This window comes from Aspergillus oryzae, chromosome 2 (assembly GCF_000184455.2).
Source record: "Aspergillus oryzae RIB40 DNA, chromosome 2".
Lineage (NCBI taxonomy): Eukaryota > Fungi > Ascomycota > Eurotiomycetes > Eurotiales > Aspergillaceae > Aspergillus > Aspergillus oryzae.
The window spans coordinates 4,980,383-4,999,438 of record NC_036436.1 but is presented as its reverse complement, the minus strand read 5'-3'; the positions used below and the strand labels follow the sequence as shown (position 1 = coordinate 4,999,438).

At 46.3% G+C, this 19,056-nt stretch overlaps 3 protein-coding genes across 3 annotated transcripts; 2 read left to right on the top strand and 1 right to left on the bottom strand.

The window, feature by feature from the left end:
- Positions 1-13,229: 13,229 nt before the first annotated feature.
- On the top strand, positions 13,230-14,169 carry AO090003001071 (alpha/beta hydrolase; the record flags this gene model as incomplete). The annotated part of the gene is made up of 2 exons (XM_023235159.1): positions 13,230-14,119; positions 14,151-14,169. 2 exons carry the CDS (start codon positions 13,230-13,232, stop codon positions 14,167-14,169), a joined length of 909 nt encoding a protein of 302 aa, XP_023090204.1.
- A 566-nt stretch (positions 14,170-14,735) lies between these two features.
- On the top strand, positions 14,736-16,188 carry AO090003001070 (3-keto-steroid reductase; the record flags this gene model as incomplete). The annotated part of the gene is made up of 2 exons (XM_001820121.3): positions 14,736-14,803; positions 14,889-16,188. The coding sequence occupies 2 exons, from the start codon at positions 14,736-14,738 to the stop codon at positions 16,186-16,188; spliced, it is 1,368 nt and encodes a 455-aa protein (XP_001820173.1).
- A 733-nt stretch (positions 16,189-16,921) lies between these two features.
- On the bottom strand, positions 16,922-18,265 carry AO090003001069 (mannose-1-phosphate guanyltransferase; the record flags this gene model as incomplete). The annotated part of the gene is made up of 5 exons (XM_023235158.1): positions 16,922-16,941; positions 16,995-17,871; positions 17,924-18,070; positions 18,157-18,200; positions 18,259-18,265. 5 exons carry the CDS (start codon positions 18,263-18,265, stop codon positions 16,922-16,924), a joined length of 1,095 nt encoding a protein of 364 aa, XP_023090203.1.
- Positions 18,266-19,056: the final 791 nt, after the last annotated feature.

The following is a 19,056-nucleotide window of genomic DNA, read 5'->3' as shown; positions in this document are numbered from 1 at the left end:
CCAAGGAATCGTCGTAGGTATCAAGTATCACAAACGCCTCACCCTAGCCTTTTAAACAGGGGGAATCAATCCAAAAAGTCGCAGAAGCTGCAAGAAAATGGAAGCAGAAACGAGCAGTGATATCATCGGTCACGAAGATTGCAGCACAAAAAATAATAACAGAAAATCAACTCGTATATGGGAAAATGAAATGAACAACCTGCCCAAGTCGAAACGCTCGTAAGTCTGTCGTTATAGGCATCACACGATACAGTTAGTATCATGGTCCCAGTCTGGAACACTATCGAAGTACACTGAAAAGTTCTGCTGGCCTCATCTTGGCGATTTTCCAAACGGGCCGAACACAATGGCCGCAAAAGAGGCTAATGGTTACATTGGTGGCTTGAGCGTGCCCATAGTACTATTTAACCCACTCCCAAGAAGCCCCAGTCGGTTCCTTCGGGTTGGTTAAGAATGCGAGTTTGGTGTTGTTTATATTGGAAATTATGGGGATAGGTGACCATCAGCGGGTGGCCTTCCACAGTGGGAACACCGGGAAAGGGTTGCTGGAATTCCGGGGGAATACTGTACCCCTGACGACTTGGGTCGTACCGTTGCTGCATGAGTTGCATGTATTGCTGTTGCGCTTGCTGTACATCGACGGGCGACGTTACCGGTACACTCTGAGTTACGATCGGCGGCGCATCTTGCACAGGAACAGGCGTTATTGGGAGGCTCGGTGGTGGATAGAAATCATGGGATGGAGTTTGCGTGTGGGGGTAGTAAGGTTGTTGAGCAAGGAGATATTGATCGTTCGGTACTGAGGCGGGAACAGGTGTCTGGTAGGAATGTTCGGAAGTCGCATCCTCGGATGGCGGGCGAGTTACTGTGCCTGGAGGGTGTGAACGGTGTTGGTGTTTAGTAAGTGTCGTTTTCCGACAAAAGCTATAGAGGTTTGTTAACGCTCATGCAATTTGAACGGGCAAATTGAGATACTACCTTCGCTCGCATGTTGGTTCCTGACAGATATATGGCCGCTTTCCCGTATGAATCCTCCGGTGACGGGCTAAACTTGAGGACTGCGCCGCGTCAGCATTTCTCTCATAGTCAAACAGGAGTTTAAGGTTAAGACCTACGTCGGAAAATGCTTTGTGGCATCCTTCATGATCACAAACATGAGGCTTTTCCCCAGTATGCGTTCGCGAATGGACAGTCAACGCACTCCGCTGAATAAAGCTCTTGTTGCAATCTTTCACCGTACAGTGGTAAGGCCGTTCGTTGGTATGTATGCGATAATGTCGGCAAAGATCCGACTTGCGATTGAACGACTGTATGGATTATCAGTACGATTGGGTCACTTTATGAAAGAGTAAGGGGCGGGAAAAGCTGGAAAATAAATTCACCTTTCCACAATGCTCCCAGGAGCAGCTGAAATCTCGTCCACCGCCAGGCGCCATAGCTGCAGCTGTCTAAGGCGTGGATATTCAAGGCTATCTTGAGATGCGGGACAACCGCTGATAGGGACAGCGGGGAGCGGACAGCGGTGGGGATACCGGGGACACAAGATGGATAAACAACGACAGATCTAAGTGGACAACAAGACAATTGGAAGTGGGTATAGCACAAGAAGGATGAAGCGGGAAGGGGAGTTGGTAATAAAATCCAAAGAAAATCAAACGAAATCAAGGCATCGAAGGCGTTGAAATGAAATCCAAACGAATAACTACATGGACAACAACTTAGGAGGGGGGAAGGAAGACGGAGACGATGGAGTAGATAGATAAAAACAACTTCTCGGGAGTGGAAAACTAGTGGATCGAAAAGCGAGACGGAAGGGGAGGGCGTAAAAAGAGAAAGAGAAAGACCAGGAGAGGAGTCAAATCTCGATTAAGTGGAGAGACTGTCACAGAAATTAAATCCGAGAAGGCATGCAGCAGCTTCGATGACTTGGGGGAGGTTCTGGCCAACGAGTCACAGGAAGGCCGATGGATCGAATTGGGAAAAGCAACCGCAGTCGCTGATTTGAGGCTGGAGCAATACTTATAATAATTATAATTATAATAATATATTGATTATTTATAATTATAATTATAATTATTATTATTATTATTATGAGTAGTCCCGGCAATATAGGAAGAAGTCGTAGTAGTCAGTCGCACTAGAACAAACCATTGGTAAGTTTGATTTCCTAAGGCAGGTAGGAAGGAGTACCTGAATATTGAAGAGGTCACAATAATACCGACAGTAATCTAATATAGACGGGGAGACACCAGAGACACAGATCAGATCATCAGACAGACAGGAGAAAGGAAATGATGATTACAGAAAAAGAAAGAAAAAAAAAAAAAAGGAAAGAAAATAGAAAGTAAAAATTAAAAAACAGATACAAAAAGCAAAAAGGGAAATTTAGAAAATCGAAAAGAAATGATAAAAAACTAATAATAATAGCCACGATAATAAGCTGTCGGGATCGGTGGAGTCGTCCTGCGACGGTGATACAGACAAACGTCGGTCCCCAATCTCGCTCTAGTCCGGTATGGAGACGACAACCGGAAGAAGTAAAAACAAACTAGATAACGAAGCCAAAGAAGACGATGAAACGGGATTTAGATACAAAATGTGAAAAGGGAATGAGGCAATAATTCTCAAAGTAAAAAAAGATTGAAAAGAAAAGAAAAGAGAGAGAAAAAAAGAATTAGGAGCTGACAGCACTTACTAGGTAGCCTCTGGCGACCTCTCCTTTTTTTTTTCGTTTTCCCTTTCGTTTTTGCCTCACATCCTTTGCTCTCGTGGATGAGATTTTCTGCGTTTTGTAATTTAAACGATGCATACTCCATGAATACGTACATCGAGAATCCATGTCCCTACCTACGCTTCGTGTACACCCTTCGTACCGTACGGAGATACAGCTTGGAAGGTGGAAAGGAATTATCTTTGCAAGTCATTCACATATCAATCTGGACTTGTTTTACAAAGCATTACCAGACATAGGAACGGACGAAGTAACGAGGCTAGACACCTTGTGGGAGCATACTGTACAACAGTACAAGCTTACAAATGTATGTGCAATACACTGATCTAGCGGATTGATCCGATTGTTAGAGACTACCACCTAAAATAGTTAGTATGCCAGAGGAGCAATATAATAAGTGTGTTGTTGTTAGATACTCTAGAAATATGATCGCTATTACTAGGTACATACTTTCAGGGCACTAGGATTGTTGAGAAAAAAAAGACCTTTGGAAGGTAGTACTACATACTACTCTGTAGATTTAAAAGTCTCCTAGAAAAAAGAAAAAAAAGAAAAAAGGCAAAAGGATGAAAAAATTGAGTGAGAAAAAAAATGACAGGCAGGCAATTTTCTGGGTCTGGCTTGTCGATAACAACTGGGGTAAGGACTAGTCTGAGGTTTGTTGCCCACCGACTGAACACTCTTCCGCTCAAGATTATTTGGAGAGGGGAACGGAGAGCCCCACTCCAGCTGCCTGTGCCTTGGGCTCTAGATTAGAGGCTTGGCCAATCATTGCCGACTGGGCGTACAGCCCTTTTCCTTGGAAAGATTTCCGCTAGCCTATGGATGGTTTAGTGCCCTGCATGGTGGGATCCCACATTGTTGATGCTACAGTACTAATTGGTATTATATACGCACTCTCAGATTATGTGGTCCTCATGGGGAGTCCCAGTGGTGGACGTGTGAGAGGGAAACGCCCCAGGGCAAGGGTGTTGGTTACTCTATCCTATACTAGTTCAGAGTTATAGGCGCCTTACCAGGAAAGCTTCCGGAGCCGACCGACCGATAGCCGTGGGTATAAATTATGGAGGTGAGCTATAAAAGGGTTGTGGTCCCCCCTTCTCCTCCCCTAGTAGTAGTAGTAGTAGTAGTAGTACAAGTCCTCGGCACCCTAACTCAAAAGGAAATTCTAATCTAATGCCCCATCTTTTACAGGGGCTATTCTTCGGGTGTACCAGGTTACTACCCGTCGGTGTTCTCCTAAGGTTGGGTTACCCAGTACCACCCTCTCTTTAGGAGCTTCCGGTTGTACCACCCACGGAGAATTCAAGTATGATTGGGTTACGGGCTAGCTAGCAGGAACTAATTTAGACCCAGAGTTTTCCGTATTACAATTACGATCGCCACCACTAGGGTACGGACGGTTGACAAGCGCCTGTCAGAGCCCAGTGGAAGCGACAGACTGAGGCAGACCCTGGTACATACCTGTAGTAGGCGAACGACCCGGCACATAGGAGGCCGTCGACAGGACGGTGAGCGAATTAGAAGAGGGGAGACTGGAAAACAGAGTTAAGAATGCAGAAAGGAAAATCACAAGCAAGGGATACACTTTAATAACGAGAGAGCAATACGGAGTGCATCCGGATGTTCATACCTCATTGGATGTGCAAAGTACGGGGTACAAGTAGCCCTTGAAGGAGGAAGACCACTGAGTAAGTAACTGCATGGTTCTCACCTACTGGGAGTAAGAATCGAATCACCCTTGGGGGGGTGTAAGATTTCCACCCGTCATTGCCGAGAAGCTAGAAGGTATAGTACATCATTACGTCCGTCCGTATGTATGTCCTAGGTATTGGTACATACGCTACTGGAGATGCTCGCTACCTCGTACTAGATCTCAGGGCTGCTTCAATGAATGTACACTGGAGATCAGATTGTGATACCCATAGGAACTCTGTACTCCGTACGATGGTGTGATCCCAGGAATTCGCAATCAAATTGAAACTCAAATCCCGAGAGGATTGCAATGAAGCCATCTATCACTCATTCTTCCATTTGTTCATTCATTCTTAGAGGTATCATCAGATGCATCAGCTCCTGAAGCTCCCACCCCACGTGGTTGAAATTCAAGATGCCATCAGACATCCGCCCGATGACATGGGAAGAAGTACGATAAGTGCAGTCTAGAGTCAAGGCCGTCCACTTACTGAGGGGTCACGATTGTTGTGATTCAAGGGACAATCAAACTTATGATGATCACTGCATGGCGTTTGCAGCTGCGGTGAACGTGCTGGACGCCGAAACCACCCTTCATCGCACCTCCTCGACCCCGTGGCTTTCGATTCTACCCACATGGTTTAGCAGCCAGTCAGTTAGTTTTTCTAACACCGTATCCCTATTCAGACCCATACCTGTGCTATTTCTGACAGCAACGAAAGGGATTAGTAAGCGATTCGAAAAAGAAAAAGAAAAGGGAATAAGAAGACCCATGAGGCTGTAAATCCTATCTGGGGTGAATTGTAGATCTCAATATCAGCGATGGGCAACGTAAGGGTGGGAACTTGGAAGGGCAAATGCATGACGGTGGAGACTACTGAGAATCGTACTCTGGCGGCTTTTAGCGACCTTTCCACTAAACTAGCTTTGATTGGAGACCATGGTTTGGTTAAACCGGGATCGTAGAATCTTGAACATGAAGGGTCGTAATTCGTCCCCACTGAAAGGATTGCGATCCTTTTGATAGATCAGTCATCCTGGGGATTTAGACTTTCGCCTCGTCGAGATTCCCATTCATTACCAACTTGGGAACAATATTTTGTTTGCGGGATATTTTTCCAATAAGCATTACCTTTCTTTCCTTCTTCCTTTCTTTCTTTTCCGGTTCTGTCGTGCTTTGCCTAGGTCTCGGGCTAGCATGTATGTACGCATATATATATATTCGCATTTGTATGTATGTATGTATGTAAATAGTACAGCTGGTTAATTACTATTGGGCTCCCCAGATGATCTTCTTCCTAGCGTACCAAAGTTCCCCTTCCTTGGCTTAACCATCGCCTCCGAGAGATACAATATCCTCGGGTAAGTCCAAGAACCAAGGATAAAGTCTTATACGGGGGGAATGAAAATAAGATCTTGGAACGTGAACAGCTACAATTAGCAAGGGTACGTCTAAGTTCCCACAGTGGCTCCCCCAAGTGGAAAGAATCTGCCCCTACACAGTACCGTAAGCTCGGCCTTTGAAGATCGTCTGTGACTCTCCTTCCACATGATATCTCATGATAGGCTCTCTAATCTACCTGTAGGTACCATATTTTGCTCCTCTCTGTATGTAGCGACAGGTTAAACTGACCCAAATTAATGCGCCGATACTGCACGTTGTATGACACTCTCACGGTTCTCCACATATTACTACACGTTCCAGATCAATGTAGACCCTCATAAGATGTAAGGAAGGTTACCTTACGCTGCGTCACTCTCCGCCATGAGCTCTCCGTGCTATTGAATTTCAAGTTGTTATTAATGGTATGGTACACCTGCTATCTACCAAGCCATCTAAAACAAAACGTAAAGTGTTAAATTTAGACTGTAAATTAGATAAAATAAAATTAAAGAAATACGAATGGCGTGACAATCGCACGCATGATAGAACTAAACCTGGCGTTGGGCATAGGCGGTGGATCCCACACGTTAGTGCTTCCTACAGTTTACCCTCGTCCACTTGTCGTCAACTGGCGCAACTGCTGATAAACAAGAACTAGAACATAACAGAGATAAACCAGGCGTGGGAATATGGAATACATACGGCCAGGCTGACCATAACGTCATTGTGCTGCGACGGGCACAGCTTTTTCCTCTGTGAGTTAAACCCAACGACCTGGTCATTGGTTCTCTTGCAGCCCACTGCCGTACATAGCTTTTGGGGAAGAGGGGAGGGAAAAGGGTCATGTGTCAAATCAAAACCCTGACATGAAGTCTGTTGCCCCTCGTATTATCCATATTGCCATGATTGCCAACACGATGTACTTCATGTTCTACCTATCAGCGCGGTCGAAGGAGTTTGGCTGATGCCACACTCTTTCCAACAGTCTGGTAGCGAGTCTGACATGGATCAAACACAAGATTCGTAATCGATAGATCGTATGAGGGGATTTGGAGCTCCGGGCGATGGATACGCTCTTGGGCTAGAAACTCCAAAATCAGAAACCAACAATCAACGTGGATTGTGAACGGAGAATAGCTCTCTATCTACGAAGTACTAGCTAATGTATCTTTAGTAGTAGTGTCGCCAAGTCGACGAAGTTAACTGACCGATTTACTGACCATCGCACTAGCGGTTTTAGTCTAGGTTCCCAAGTCCAGCCCCAGACCTTTTCCTCTCAGTTTTTTGTTTTGAATAGGAAAGGATCCGAAGGGATCCCTGAATCCTGATGTCAAATGCTGATTGATTTACAGGTATCAGAAGGGGAAACAATTTCCTTCACTTTTGACTCGTTTATCATCCTCCCTCCGTCCCGTCTCTTCGTTGGGTCTTATCGACTGACATCGGGCGTCATTGGCTGCATATCCGAGTAACAGGCACAGGTGAGTTAAACCTCCCATACCCCGCATCGCTTTCTCATTTGAATTCGGTCGTTCAAAATAAGACGAGGGGTGGCTTTAGTTTCCATTGTCACACGCGGAAACGGAAAGGAATGAAGCGATCCATTCACCGAGTGCCGCAGCCCATCACTAGATCAAATTCTCCTGCACGTCGACCCCCAGGGTACCTTACCACCTTTCTTGGTGGAAGTAGGAACAGAGATACCATGCAGACAGCCTGCGAGCTAATGGGGGAAGTGACGGCGGAGTACCGCATTCAGTTTCTCTGCTCCCCAGATGTGCATATGACTCGCAGCACTTTCCCGCAAGCCGACTAGACCCTCGACGGACCTTGTTCTCCATTTAGTTGCGACTACTGCATCATAGGTTTCAAATCACAGAATCATGTGTCCCTTGGCATTAAAAAGAGCTGGGATTTCAGTCTTGCCGCGGCATTATCTCTGATTGTAGGATTACTCCGCCCTTGAAACCAGCCCATTGCTTCATCGTGCATAAGGCCGGGGGTAGAGGGAGAAGCTAAGCAATAGAGAGGTATGCCTTCATGCTTTTGGCGGTGTTAAGACATACATACATACATACATACGTGTGCTCCATGCAAACGTTCGATAGGGTGGCGCCCCAGAAAGAAAATCTCCGATTTGCATGTTTTCCGTCGCAACCTTCCACTGCAATCCATGTCGACACACTACTAGTAGTACTCTAGTCAAAACGGCCCGGGTGGGCTTGAGAGGGGGCTAAACGATTGCATACTTATTTTTAATTAACGATCGGATGATGATAGGTACGATAGATCGAAGAAAAATAAAATGAAAAAAATAAAAATGAAAAATACAAGGAAAAACAAAAAAAGGAAAATGGACGGCAGGAAGAAAGACATGAATTGGCCCTATGGAGCCAAAAGTGGAATCACACGCCAGCGAATCCTGTACCTTGTGGCTGTTAATCGAGAAACCATGACAGTAGTCGTAATTAATAAGTAGTAATCACTGCACAATTCTCATCATCTGCTTTAATTAGTAGTTCCTTTGAATGACAGCTTCAACCTCAAACACCGAATCCCACCGAAGAATTGTCGGTGAGTAAGTGGACGAGGAGCACTTTGGCTTTTCCTGGTCGTTTTCCTTTTCCTTTTCCTGTATTTTATTTCAATCCTTCCTATTTTCTCTTATTTATTTAAATTCCATTGTCTATGGTAATACTAAACTAGGGCGCCGGGGAGGCAAAAAGCTCGGTAAAATCTCCAGCATTGTGGTAACCTTTTCTTTGGCCCCCTTGCAGTCACTGGCGCCATCGATTTCGCGGAATTTCGCGGAGAAACACTGGATAACTAGTCATGGAATTGAGGCATTCGAGGCTCCATCTTGAGTCAGTCAGTCATGTGTAATCGTTGTTCAAGACTTGTACTTTTGATTTGTTTCGCTCTTTCGCTTCTTCGCTTTTTCTCCATATCTTCTCGGCTTGCCCAGTCTGATTGATTTCTTAGTGCTGATATCAGTCATGACCGAGCTTCGTAAAGAGGGAAACTCAAACGACGTTCGAAATGGTAGCTAAACTACAAACGAGACCGCATTTCGTCTGACAGCCAGACTAACCAAGCCTACTAAGTTTCTTAGCAATAGCCACGAACTCGTGCTGACATGGATCTTCCTTCGGAGTGGCTGTGTTCCATCCAGCTATTTGTTCTTTATGCAGGTAGCCTCGCTTCTATGCTGACGGGCTTCCTGATCGATGGCCAGACTTCCTTGGTTTCCCTCTTGCTCTATCGCACCTTGGCATTGGAGCCTTGGCAGATTGCCTTTGATAATGACCACCAGCTGTTCGTAGAGTTCTGCCTCTCTGGCTTTGTTTTTGATGTTTTTGATTTTCTTTCCTTTTTTTTTAGGTTTTTTTTTTTTTTTTCATCTTCCTTTTTCCCTCTTTTTCTCCCACCTTCATAGTGACTGTCGCTATGTGGATCTTTAGCTCGGGAGGACCTCGTGGACAGTGGCATACGTACTACGATTATGTAGCCTTTTGTGGTACCGCAAAATACAGTCCGTAGGACTTGATCTTGTGCCAACCCAAGAAATGAATTCAGTCATATGTAAGCCCTCCATTATATTTAGTTAGATTATGCATTGTACTGTTTATTAAGCCCTCAGTCAGAATAATACAGTGCGGTTTATACACTATCCAATCCACATTGACAGCCCCTTGTATATGTAGAACACTATAGCCGGGGACTGTTCATACCGCCAATGTTTTATGAGTTCTTCTTGTGCTGCGTTAACACATCCCTGGGAGGAGCTCGAGCAGCGATTTGTGCTCAGAGAGCTTCGCTGCTAAGCGTGATTGCTGACAGGCATAAGATACGATATTATCAACCAGCATTTGTTCCCCCTTTTACCAAAACTGTCTTAACTGTCGGTACATCGCCCAGAAAACTGATACTACTATACCTTTTATGTCAGTTATTGTTAGGGATGGAACTGCATGTGGCTTGCTGGAAGCGAGTTATAGGCTTAGCATCTGATAACGTGGTGGGTTGGATGTCACAGTAGCAAAGGTTTGCCTCTCCTGTTTCATGGTAGCATGGAAGGGAAGCCATACAACATGGTTAAGCATCCTCAAGTGACCCGTAGTTATTGGGAACTGGACCTTAATTGCTGGGGGTATCCCGAGTAAAAGCAATCTAACTCTGTCAGTTCGTAGCTGCAGATAGGAGAAGATGCATGCAGGGATGGCCATCATCGATGCATTCAAAGCATGTGGGAACTTCGATGATCTCGAGGCCAGGTACTCCGTATATACAGGAGACTATTTTCCTTGCGCATCCGGACCTGGACAGCAGGAGGTACCTTGATCAATAATGAGAACATTGTTATTGAGCTATATACCGCCGCTATTCCGGTCATTCTTGCCATGTCGCTGTTTCATTACGACGACACTATGTATTGCTCCGTGATAGAAATGACTTAGAAGTAGTATCCCATGTTGATCATCTCATTCCCTGGTGATTTGTTTTGGAGTCGACTGTGCCACACTTTCTTACCGCTTTAATTTTTACGGCTTTAATATCTACATTATACATGGCTTGGCTATTATCTTCAAACCCCAGGCTCAGTGCTAATGATTCTCTGATTAACAGGTTTTCTTCACAGTGGCCCCTTTGATTGTCGGTGTGTACTAATATCTCTTTAGTTGAGACCAGAATTTAGTGGTCGATAGCTTCATTCGCTCTCTTGCATTCAATATACCAGGTGTACTAACTATTGCTGGGGATTCTTAACATTCACTACACTACAGGTTTATCCTCAAATATCCTTATCCAGCTTCAACCTTGTCACTTAATATGTTGACTCAAGTATTATTATAAACTAAGCATCTGTTGTTCAAGCGCACGTATGCGAGCGGTCCCAAACTTTGCCTATGTTATATATTTGCCTCAACAATCTGCTGGAAATTGAATATATATATATATATATATATATGGAGTATATATAGCGACAACAATTGCTAGTTAGATACCGCATACATGTATTTCCTGACTTGATGAGCACGGCTATATAGAGAGACCTCTACAATATATCCCTCGTATACTAAAACTGACGTTTTACATACGAAGTGGTCTAGATGTAGGACGTTTGCTGCTCTGCAAGCCGCAGTTGACCTGTATAAATCCTTCACTGCCAAGCAGATCACCGTTGAGCCCACCGGTCTTCTTGTGTAACAGGACAGAAAAGGCGATATGATGTCTAACGTTCCTCTATAGCTTTTGCCTGCAGGTTTCTAGCTATCATACGCGTAACAAGATAAACATACCTTATAATCGCCTAGATAGACTAGAGGTATGACCCTCGCTTTGCGCTGGCTTCATACAGTAGTAGGCACATAGGCTATCCTTTATTTTTGTTTATGTTCACACCACTTTTTCAGGAAGCAAAAGATTCTAAAATACGTTATTAGTTTAGTTGTTTCATTATCGAGTATGTCTATGTGCCTTTTGCTTTGAAATATGTTTTATCGATAAAGTTTGCTGTAGAATAAGGAAGCCTACTTGCAGAAGTAACGTTTGTTTTGTATCAATACTGGCGGTATACATCAGTGAGCCCCATGGACAGTGGAATCCATATCTCAGCACTGTGCAGCTAATGTCACGGGGCTTGTCTGTATGTAATTTACTCTCTGGTTCCAATCATGAATACAACCAGTTTCCTTCAGAGCCAGAAGCCTCTCGGTATACATCCTCGTTGTACATCAGCATTCCCTCAATCTTTCGAATGTCCACTAAGAGGTACGTACATGCATATATACATATCAAAGACCGGTAGTTGATCTACATGCCTAATTCTAATCTATTCATCCTAGAAAGCCTAGAATAACAGCGACGTTAATCATCCCAGTCGATTCTGTGATCAATCGCGGCGAAGCGACCCTTCAGCTACCCAGGCACACTCCAGGACTACGTTACAAGGTCCTGTATCACTCCAAATGGTGACTATAAGAATCAAAAGCTACAAGATCTGTCCTGGAGTTTCGAGATGGGATCGCCGGGGGTGTTTCAATACCTCTTAACCTGGAGGGGCTAAAGCTGTCGGTCAATGGATTCTAATTGACGCTGGACCATGGAAGGTCGCTGTTGACTAGAGTCTTACTTATATCGAGGCACCGTTTTGCACCTTAACTTGCCGGGGATGACATTTGAAAGGCCCTTTCTTACGTCGCAGTCCAGGTTTCTGAAGAGTTATTTGGTCCTGAAGGAGACAAACAGGTATTCTGGGCTTCGCCAGAACGCGTGCTATCACCGTTGTGTCAGTGGTTTGATCCTAGAAAAACTGGATCTCTTCATTCATTGACAGTTTCCCCGATCCCCAAATTCTGACTGGCCACACTTCGAACAGAAACGCAGATGCGTAATCAAAGTGTTCGATTATGCAAATAGAATAAGTTTATCCCATATGGAATAACTATCAGGATATGTTTTAAGACTTTTTGATTAAGCAGATCCCCAAAGTGACGATCAAATGCCTCAGAGACAAGGACAATCAGCCCAAGAGGCGCTTGACCAAATTATGAGTAATAACTTCCTCGACTTCGATTGCAACAGTGATCGTCGAGAATGGCCACTCTCAATATCGCTTAGCTATTATCCTGAGCAATCACTGGACCTTTGAACAAGACGGCGAGGCAGGAGTACCGTGGAATCTTTGGGAGAAAGGGTGGAATTAATAAGGCAAATACCTTGGTATGAGTTTCGAGCTTGACGAAAGCCCACGCGATTTTACATAGATGTTTCAAATGCACAGCATCTACTCCACTTATCGCCCCTTCCTCAAGACAGCTTATCGGATTTTTTAACGACTAATTCGTCGCAGCCCGTTGCCTGACAGCGCGACTACAACACCGCGGCGTGAATCTACATGTCCTGAGATTGCCCCTATAACGCGAACAGATAAAACCGCCAACTAAGGCAAAAGAATTGATGTCAAGTCGTAATTAGTAAGCCGATATCACCATACATTCTCATTGTTGACTTCACCCATTAATTCTGACTCTAAATGTGAGCGCCTTGCAATGATTAGGAGCGGAGAGATTACAATAGAATATGCGAAAATCTCCGAGTCGGGTTGATTGTGCCTGCTTATGTGGCATTACCCAAAATGTACTAGCCACGGAGACTTTTTCCTACAGTCAACTCCTATCTGACGAACTACGCGTATACATTATCGGGCTGCGGAGTATCTATGGAATCTCTGTTGAATCAGTCACCATGGATTGTTCCGACATAAAGCCTGGGGGAGGATGGAATACACGGACGGAGCTTCAAGTCACCACATCGTATACATCACCAAAACAACCATTACTATTCGATTCCCAGTTCAATTAAGCTCCTTCCATCTTGCCGCATAAAGAATTCTTGTATCTACACACCAATCCAAAGATGTCTTCTCAAATTCCGCGACCTGCGCTCAATCCAGAGCTTGCTCACGTGCATCAGGCCCTCCCCAAGATTGGGATGAGCACCAAGGAAGAGCTCGAATCTTACCGTCAATTTTTAGGATCGTCCTTCTCGCTGGAGGATGCGATCCGAGGCAGAGAGGATATGCTCTCTTACGAAGAACGAGACATCCCAGGGCCAGCCGGACCGATGAGGGCCACGATTTTTCGTCCAAAGAACCAGACTCGGCGAATAGAAGACAGACCGGGAGTTCTGTGCTTGCATGGCGGTGGGCTGGTCAGTGGGAATCGCTTTGTGGGAGTCATTGGCATGTTGGATTGGGTCGAGCCCCTCAGTGCTATCCTTGTAACTGCCGAATACCGCCTCGCTCCTGAGCATCCCCAGCCCGCAGCGCTAGAGGACAGTTATGCAGCACTCCAGTGGATGAACAATCACTCGACAGAACTCGGATTCAACCCGCACAAATTAGTTGTATGTGGTGGCTCGGCAGGCGGGAATCTCGCCGCCGGGGTTACGATACTTGCCCGCGACCGATCAGGACCTAAAATCTGCGCTCAAGTACTGATGTATCCGTTACTCGATGATAGTAATCAGGGGCATTCTGTACAGCAATTTGGTGACCTTGCTCCGTGGACCGGGTCGAACACTATCGATGCCTTGAGATACGCACTTGGCGAGAATCACGAGCATGCTGACATATATACCGTTCCCTCGCGCGCTACGAATCTCCACAGCTTGCCACCCACATTTATTGACGTCGGTGAGGCGGACGCATTCCGTGATGAAGATGTGTCTTATGCTGCGAACTTGTGGAAGTCTGGTGTATCCACTGAGTTGCACGTATGGCCTGGTTGCTGGCATGGCTTCGATGCGTTTGTGCCAGATGCGCCTATTAGTCTGCAGGCGGGGGCTGTTCGTCTGACTTGGCTCAAAAAAGTGCTTGAAAACTCCTAATTGGGGTTATTAATTTGAGCATTGACGCATCATGTGGCGATGGGGTGGTGATGATATCTTTCCTTTGATTCAACTGTATATAGCTTCGATGTATTCGGTATTATTTTCCTGTACTTTCTACTTGAATAGTTAACTTGCTACACGTTATGGAATGGTCCAGCAGGAAAGTTGATCTATATAGATTCAGCTAGCTGTAAGGAGTTTTGTATTCCGCTCTATCAAAAGCGACTGAGAAGTTTAGTTTAGGTTTTATCGGTATAGTAGACCAACTAGAATAAGGTGTGTCTCATACCAGACGAAACTCGAGAGTCACTCTCGATAGAGACTCGGTTTTATATTGGGATCTTATAAAAGAATCGACTCTTGATTGCCAATCGAAAATGGATTAGCCAATGAATCCAGGCACACATAAGGTTAGGAAACTATTCCCGGTCAGGCCTAGCGCACAGGAACACATCCCCGTGAATCTCAATTAGTTTCCATCCTTCATCAATCTTCCTCTCGACGGACGTCAAACCAATCAATTGGCCCATCATGTTCAATTACGGAACCGACGAGGATCTCCAGGACAAGGTCTATATCCTCGTCACTGGTGCAAACAGGTATTGCGCCCCTCTATCCACAATTCCCAAACTCCCGCATCAATCAACCCCTATATCATGTTCAGCTCCCTAACTCGGTCTACAGTGGTCTCGGATTCTCGATATGCTGCCGTCTAGTCGATGAATTCCTCAACTCTCCTCAGCGCACAAACCAATCCTTGACCGTCATTTTCACCACCCGAAGTCCCAAGAAAGGAAACGACACCCTCCAACGCCTCCAGGACCATCTCCGCAAAACCTCCGCAACACACTCCCCCACCAGACGGGTAACCTTCGTCCCAGAGAGCGTAGACCTAAACAACCTCGTCTCCGTCCGCGCCCTCTCCCGCCGCCTGAACGATGAATACCCCAAACTCGACGCCATCATGCTCAACGCCGGCATTGGCGGCTGGTCAACCCTGAACTGGCCGCGAGCCATCTGGGGCGTCCTCACCGACCTCGTCCACGAAGTCTCCTGGCCCTCGTACAAGATCGCCCCCGCCGGCATGGTAACAGACTACCAGACCACAACGCTAGCAGCCCAAGAGCCCCGCCTAGGCTCCGTCTTCTGCGCAAACGTCTTCGGCCACTACATGCTAGCGCACAATGTTATGCCCCTGCTGCGACGGTCAGGACAGCCCAACGGCCCCGGCCGCGTCATCTGGGTCTCAAGCTTGGAAGCCACGGTGAAGATGTTCGACGTCGACGATATCCAGGGTCTCCGGACCACGGCGCCCTACGAATCCTCCAAGGCGTTGACCGACGTCTTAGCGCTAACGGCCGATCTCCCCAGTACCAAGCCCTTCGTGAAGAGTTTCTACTCCGTCGACGATAACAGAACCTATAATAGTGGATTCGGAAGACCTAGAATCACCAATGACGATAACTTAGCTCCGAATATGTACCTCTCTCACCCCGGAATCTGTGGCACGGGTATCATCCCGCTCTCCTGGCCGCTCTTTTACTCAATGCTTGCCATCTGCCTTTTTGCCCGGTTGCTTGGGTCCCCCTGGCATACGGTGTCGACTTATCTGGGTGCCTGTGCTCCTGTGTGGCTGGCGTTGTCCGCTCAGTCTGTGTTGGATACGGCCGAATCGCTGTATCGGCAGAATGGTGGGGGTAGAGCCAAATGGGGTTCCTCTACCAACTGGGTCGGCAAGGATACTCCGGCATCTACGGAAACTGACGGGTGGGGGTATGGTGGTGTTGTTGGCCCCGCTATTGTGGATGAGGATCGGTTGCGTCGGCGCAAAAGAGGCGCGGTGGACCTCACGGCGGAAGACAAGGAGAACTTCGAAGAGCTGGGGAGAAAGTGCTGGCAGAAAATGGAGGAGTTGAGAATCGAGTGGGATAAAATTCTTGATCTGGATGAAGTAAGCCCTGATGATTTTGGTCTGGGATTCTAAGGTCGCATATAGGTCTCAGCTCGGATTCTATATTATACGATAGATACCATGTCAGTCTTTGCATGTGTGATATTAATACAAGGCGCAGGCCGTTCGCTAGTCCTTTCTTTGAAAATGCACAACTGCATTGTATTCTTTTTTTCCTGATTCTGCCTCCCATATTTACATTCCTTAACCCCGTGTCCACATACATCATTAGAATCCGATAAAGTATTAGCCCAATTGCCCATCATCCCCCGAGGAAGCAGACACGGTGCAACGAAGAAAGCACGAACGTGTTCGCAGGGCTGAAATGAAGAAACACAAAATTGAATGGTCTCAGAGCAATGTCAAACAAGATAGAACATAAATGAAAAGATTCGGCGCAAGGCAGTCGACGGGTCGGCAGCAACACGTATAGTGAAGAAACATAAGAAGCATGATTACTAAAATTCTGTAGAGGGCAGCGCTATCGCCATCAAGGCATTCAGCAGTTGCGTACGGTGGAGCAAGATAAGGAAATGGAATAAAAGATTTATGCAAGAAGAGGGAAGGTAAATAGAAAGGTGTCAGGACCGTCGTGTATTCCAAAAATTGGTCAAGACCTTGACCAAGGAAGCCTGGCAGGCTCAGGCCTGCTTGAAATCAATTTAAGTAAAAGAAACCGACTTCGGTCCTTTGCATCGGACGGTTTCGAGGTGCAGGCGACTGGAAGCAAAGTATTTGAAGACATGTCGACATGAGAAGAGGGGTTTTACATAATAATGGCGGGAACTAGTAGAAAAGTTAGAATCGATACGCGTTAGAAAAGCGAAGTGACCACGTACCATCAACGTTCTGCTTGATGCTCTTATGAGGAAGGATGGATCCACCATTAACATAGACTTCGTCTGCGATAGTAACGTCGTCACCCAGCACGGTAACATTCTCCAAACGAGCCCACCTGCCTACGGAGCTATTCCATCCGACAATGGTTGACTTAACCCAGGCATGGTCTTTGACCTTGCTGTTCTCTAGAAGCACACAACGCTGCAGACGAACTCCATCACCGACCACAACGTTGGGACCAATGACTACATTGGGACCAATGCGGCAATTCTTGCCAATCTTGGCGGAGGGGTCAACCATAACATTGCCACCGTACACGTAGGGTTCGGAGTTGGGTGCGAGCAGCTTCGAATTGCGCTTGGCGAGAGAAGTGAGGTATAGACAGGTGCCGCTGAGGAAGTCCTTAGGTTGACCAACGTCCATCCAGAAACCCTCCAGGTCAAAGGAGTGGAGCTGTCCGTCCTTGCAGATAGCCGGGAATGTCTCCTGCTCAATGGATGTCGGGCGCAGCTCAATGCGATTCAACACACTAGGGTTCATGATGTAGATACCGGCGTTGATGCGGTTTCCAACGAATTCAACAGGCTTTTCGACAAAGCGGTCGATGCGCGAGGGGTGATTGGGCTTGTGAACAACGACGCCATACTTGGAGGGCTCGTCGACCTTAGTAACAACAATGGTACCTTCATCGCCATGCTTCTTATGGAACTCAGCCAGCTCCTTGAAGGGGTAGTCGCAGATGACATCGGAGTTTAGAACGAAGAATGGAGAGTCGTCCTTGCCCAAAATCTTTTCCGCTAACTTCAGGGGACCGGCAGTGCCCAGGGGTTCGGACTCGACGGAGAACTCGATTTTCACATTGTATTGTTCCTCATACTAGTTGCGGTAAGCATGAGCATGAGGGCTGACAATTTTTCAGCGGACGAACCTTCTTGAGGGCCGAAACCATGACATCTGGGCGGTAGTTAACAGCCAGGACAATATCCGTGACACCAGCAGCAGCCAAGCTCTCGACTTGGTGCAAAATCATGGGACGGTTCCCAAATTCCACCAGGGGTTTGGGAAGGGTCAATGTCTAGTTGAGCGACCATATCTGTCAGTATGGGATCGTAGGGAGCCAGTATGTTCAACGTCACGATCGTCGGCGGGGGAGATGCTCACCAACGGACGGAGACGGGTACCAAACCCTCCGACAAGAATGAGAGCTGCAATCAAATCAAGTTAGCAAAGAGGAGTGGATACTGTGCGGAGAGGAGCACATACCCTTCATGATTATATAGTGGGACGGAAGTTAAGAGAGAGAAGTGTTAATATGGTGGTATATTGTAGGAACCGGCGGCGATGGTTGTTTTGAACGAGTGACCGAGGGATAAGGGGGGGGGTAAAGCGAAAGGAAGTGGGGGAATAAAGAATTCTAAAGCCCGCACGAGGGAGATAACGATGACAGTGTAAAGTGAATATGGGGACTGAGATCAATCGGTCGAGGGAACGGCCGTTGACAGATCGAACGATGTCAACCAGAAGAAGAAAGGAAAAGGAGGAGGAGGAGAGGAAAATAAAGATCAATTATAACAAGCAGTGAACACCTGGCGGTTGGAGGCCCAGCATGTATGTATGGGAGATGTACCTGTATTAGATGCACATGGTTTAGGGGGTGCCGGAGATGGTATGGTAAGGTATCAGGTACCACCAAGAATAGAGGTCCGCCATTGCACGTTTGCAGCCAGCGCCACAATGCACCATCCCCGACGAATAATTGTACAGTATTGCCGGTACAGCCTCGGGGCCTAGATCTGTTTTGGGAAGTCGGATCAGGTGCTTCGTGGGGCCATTAGTACATTACGCCCCCTAAATTTAAAGGAACATCCTGTAAGGAGCAAAGTTCTTACCCAACATAATCAAAAAAAAAAGGAGGCATTCAAAATTATAATACACGAATGAGTTCCAATTGACTGTAATGGGTCCCCCCGGTTTCCTTACAGCATGTACTTTCTTTTTTATGTAGAGCATGATGCTTATACTGTGGATGGATGCATATGCGGATAAACTTTATTAACGTCC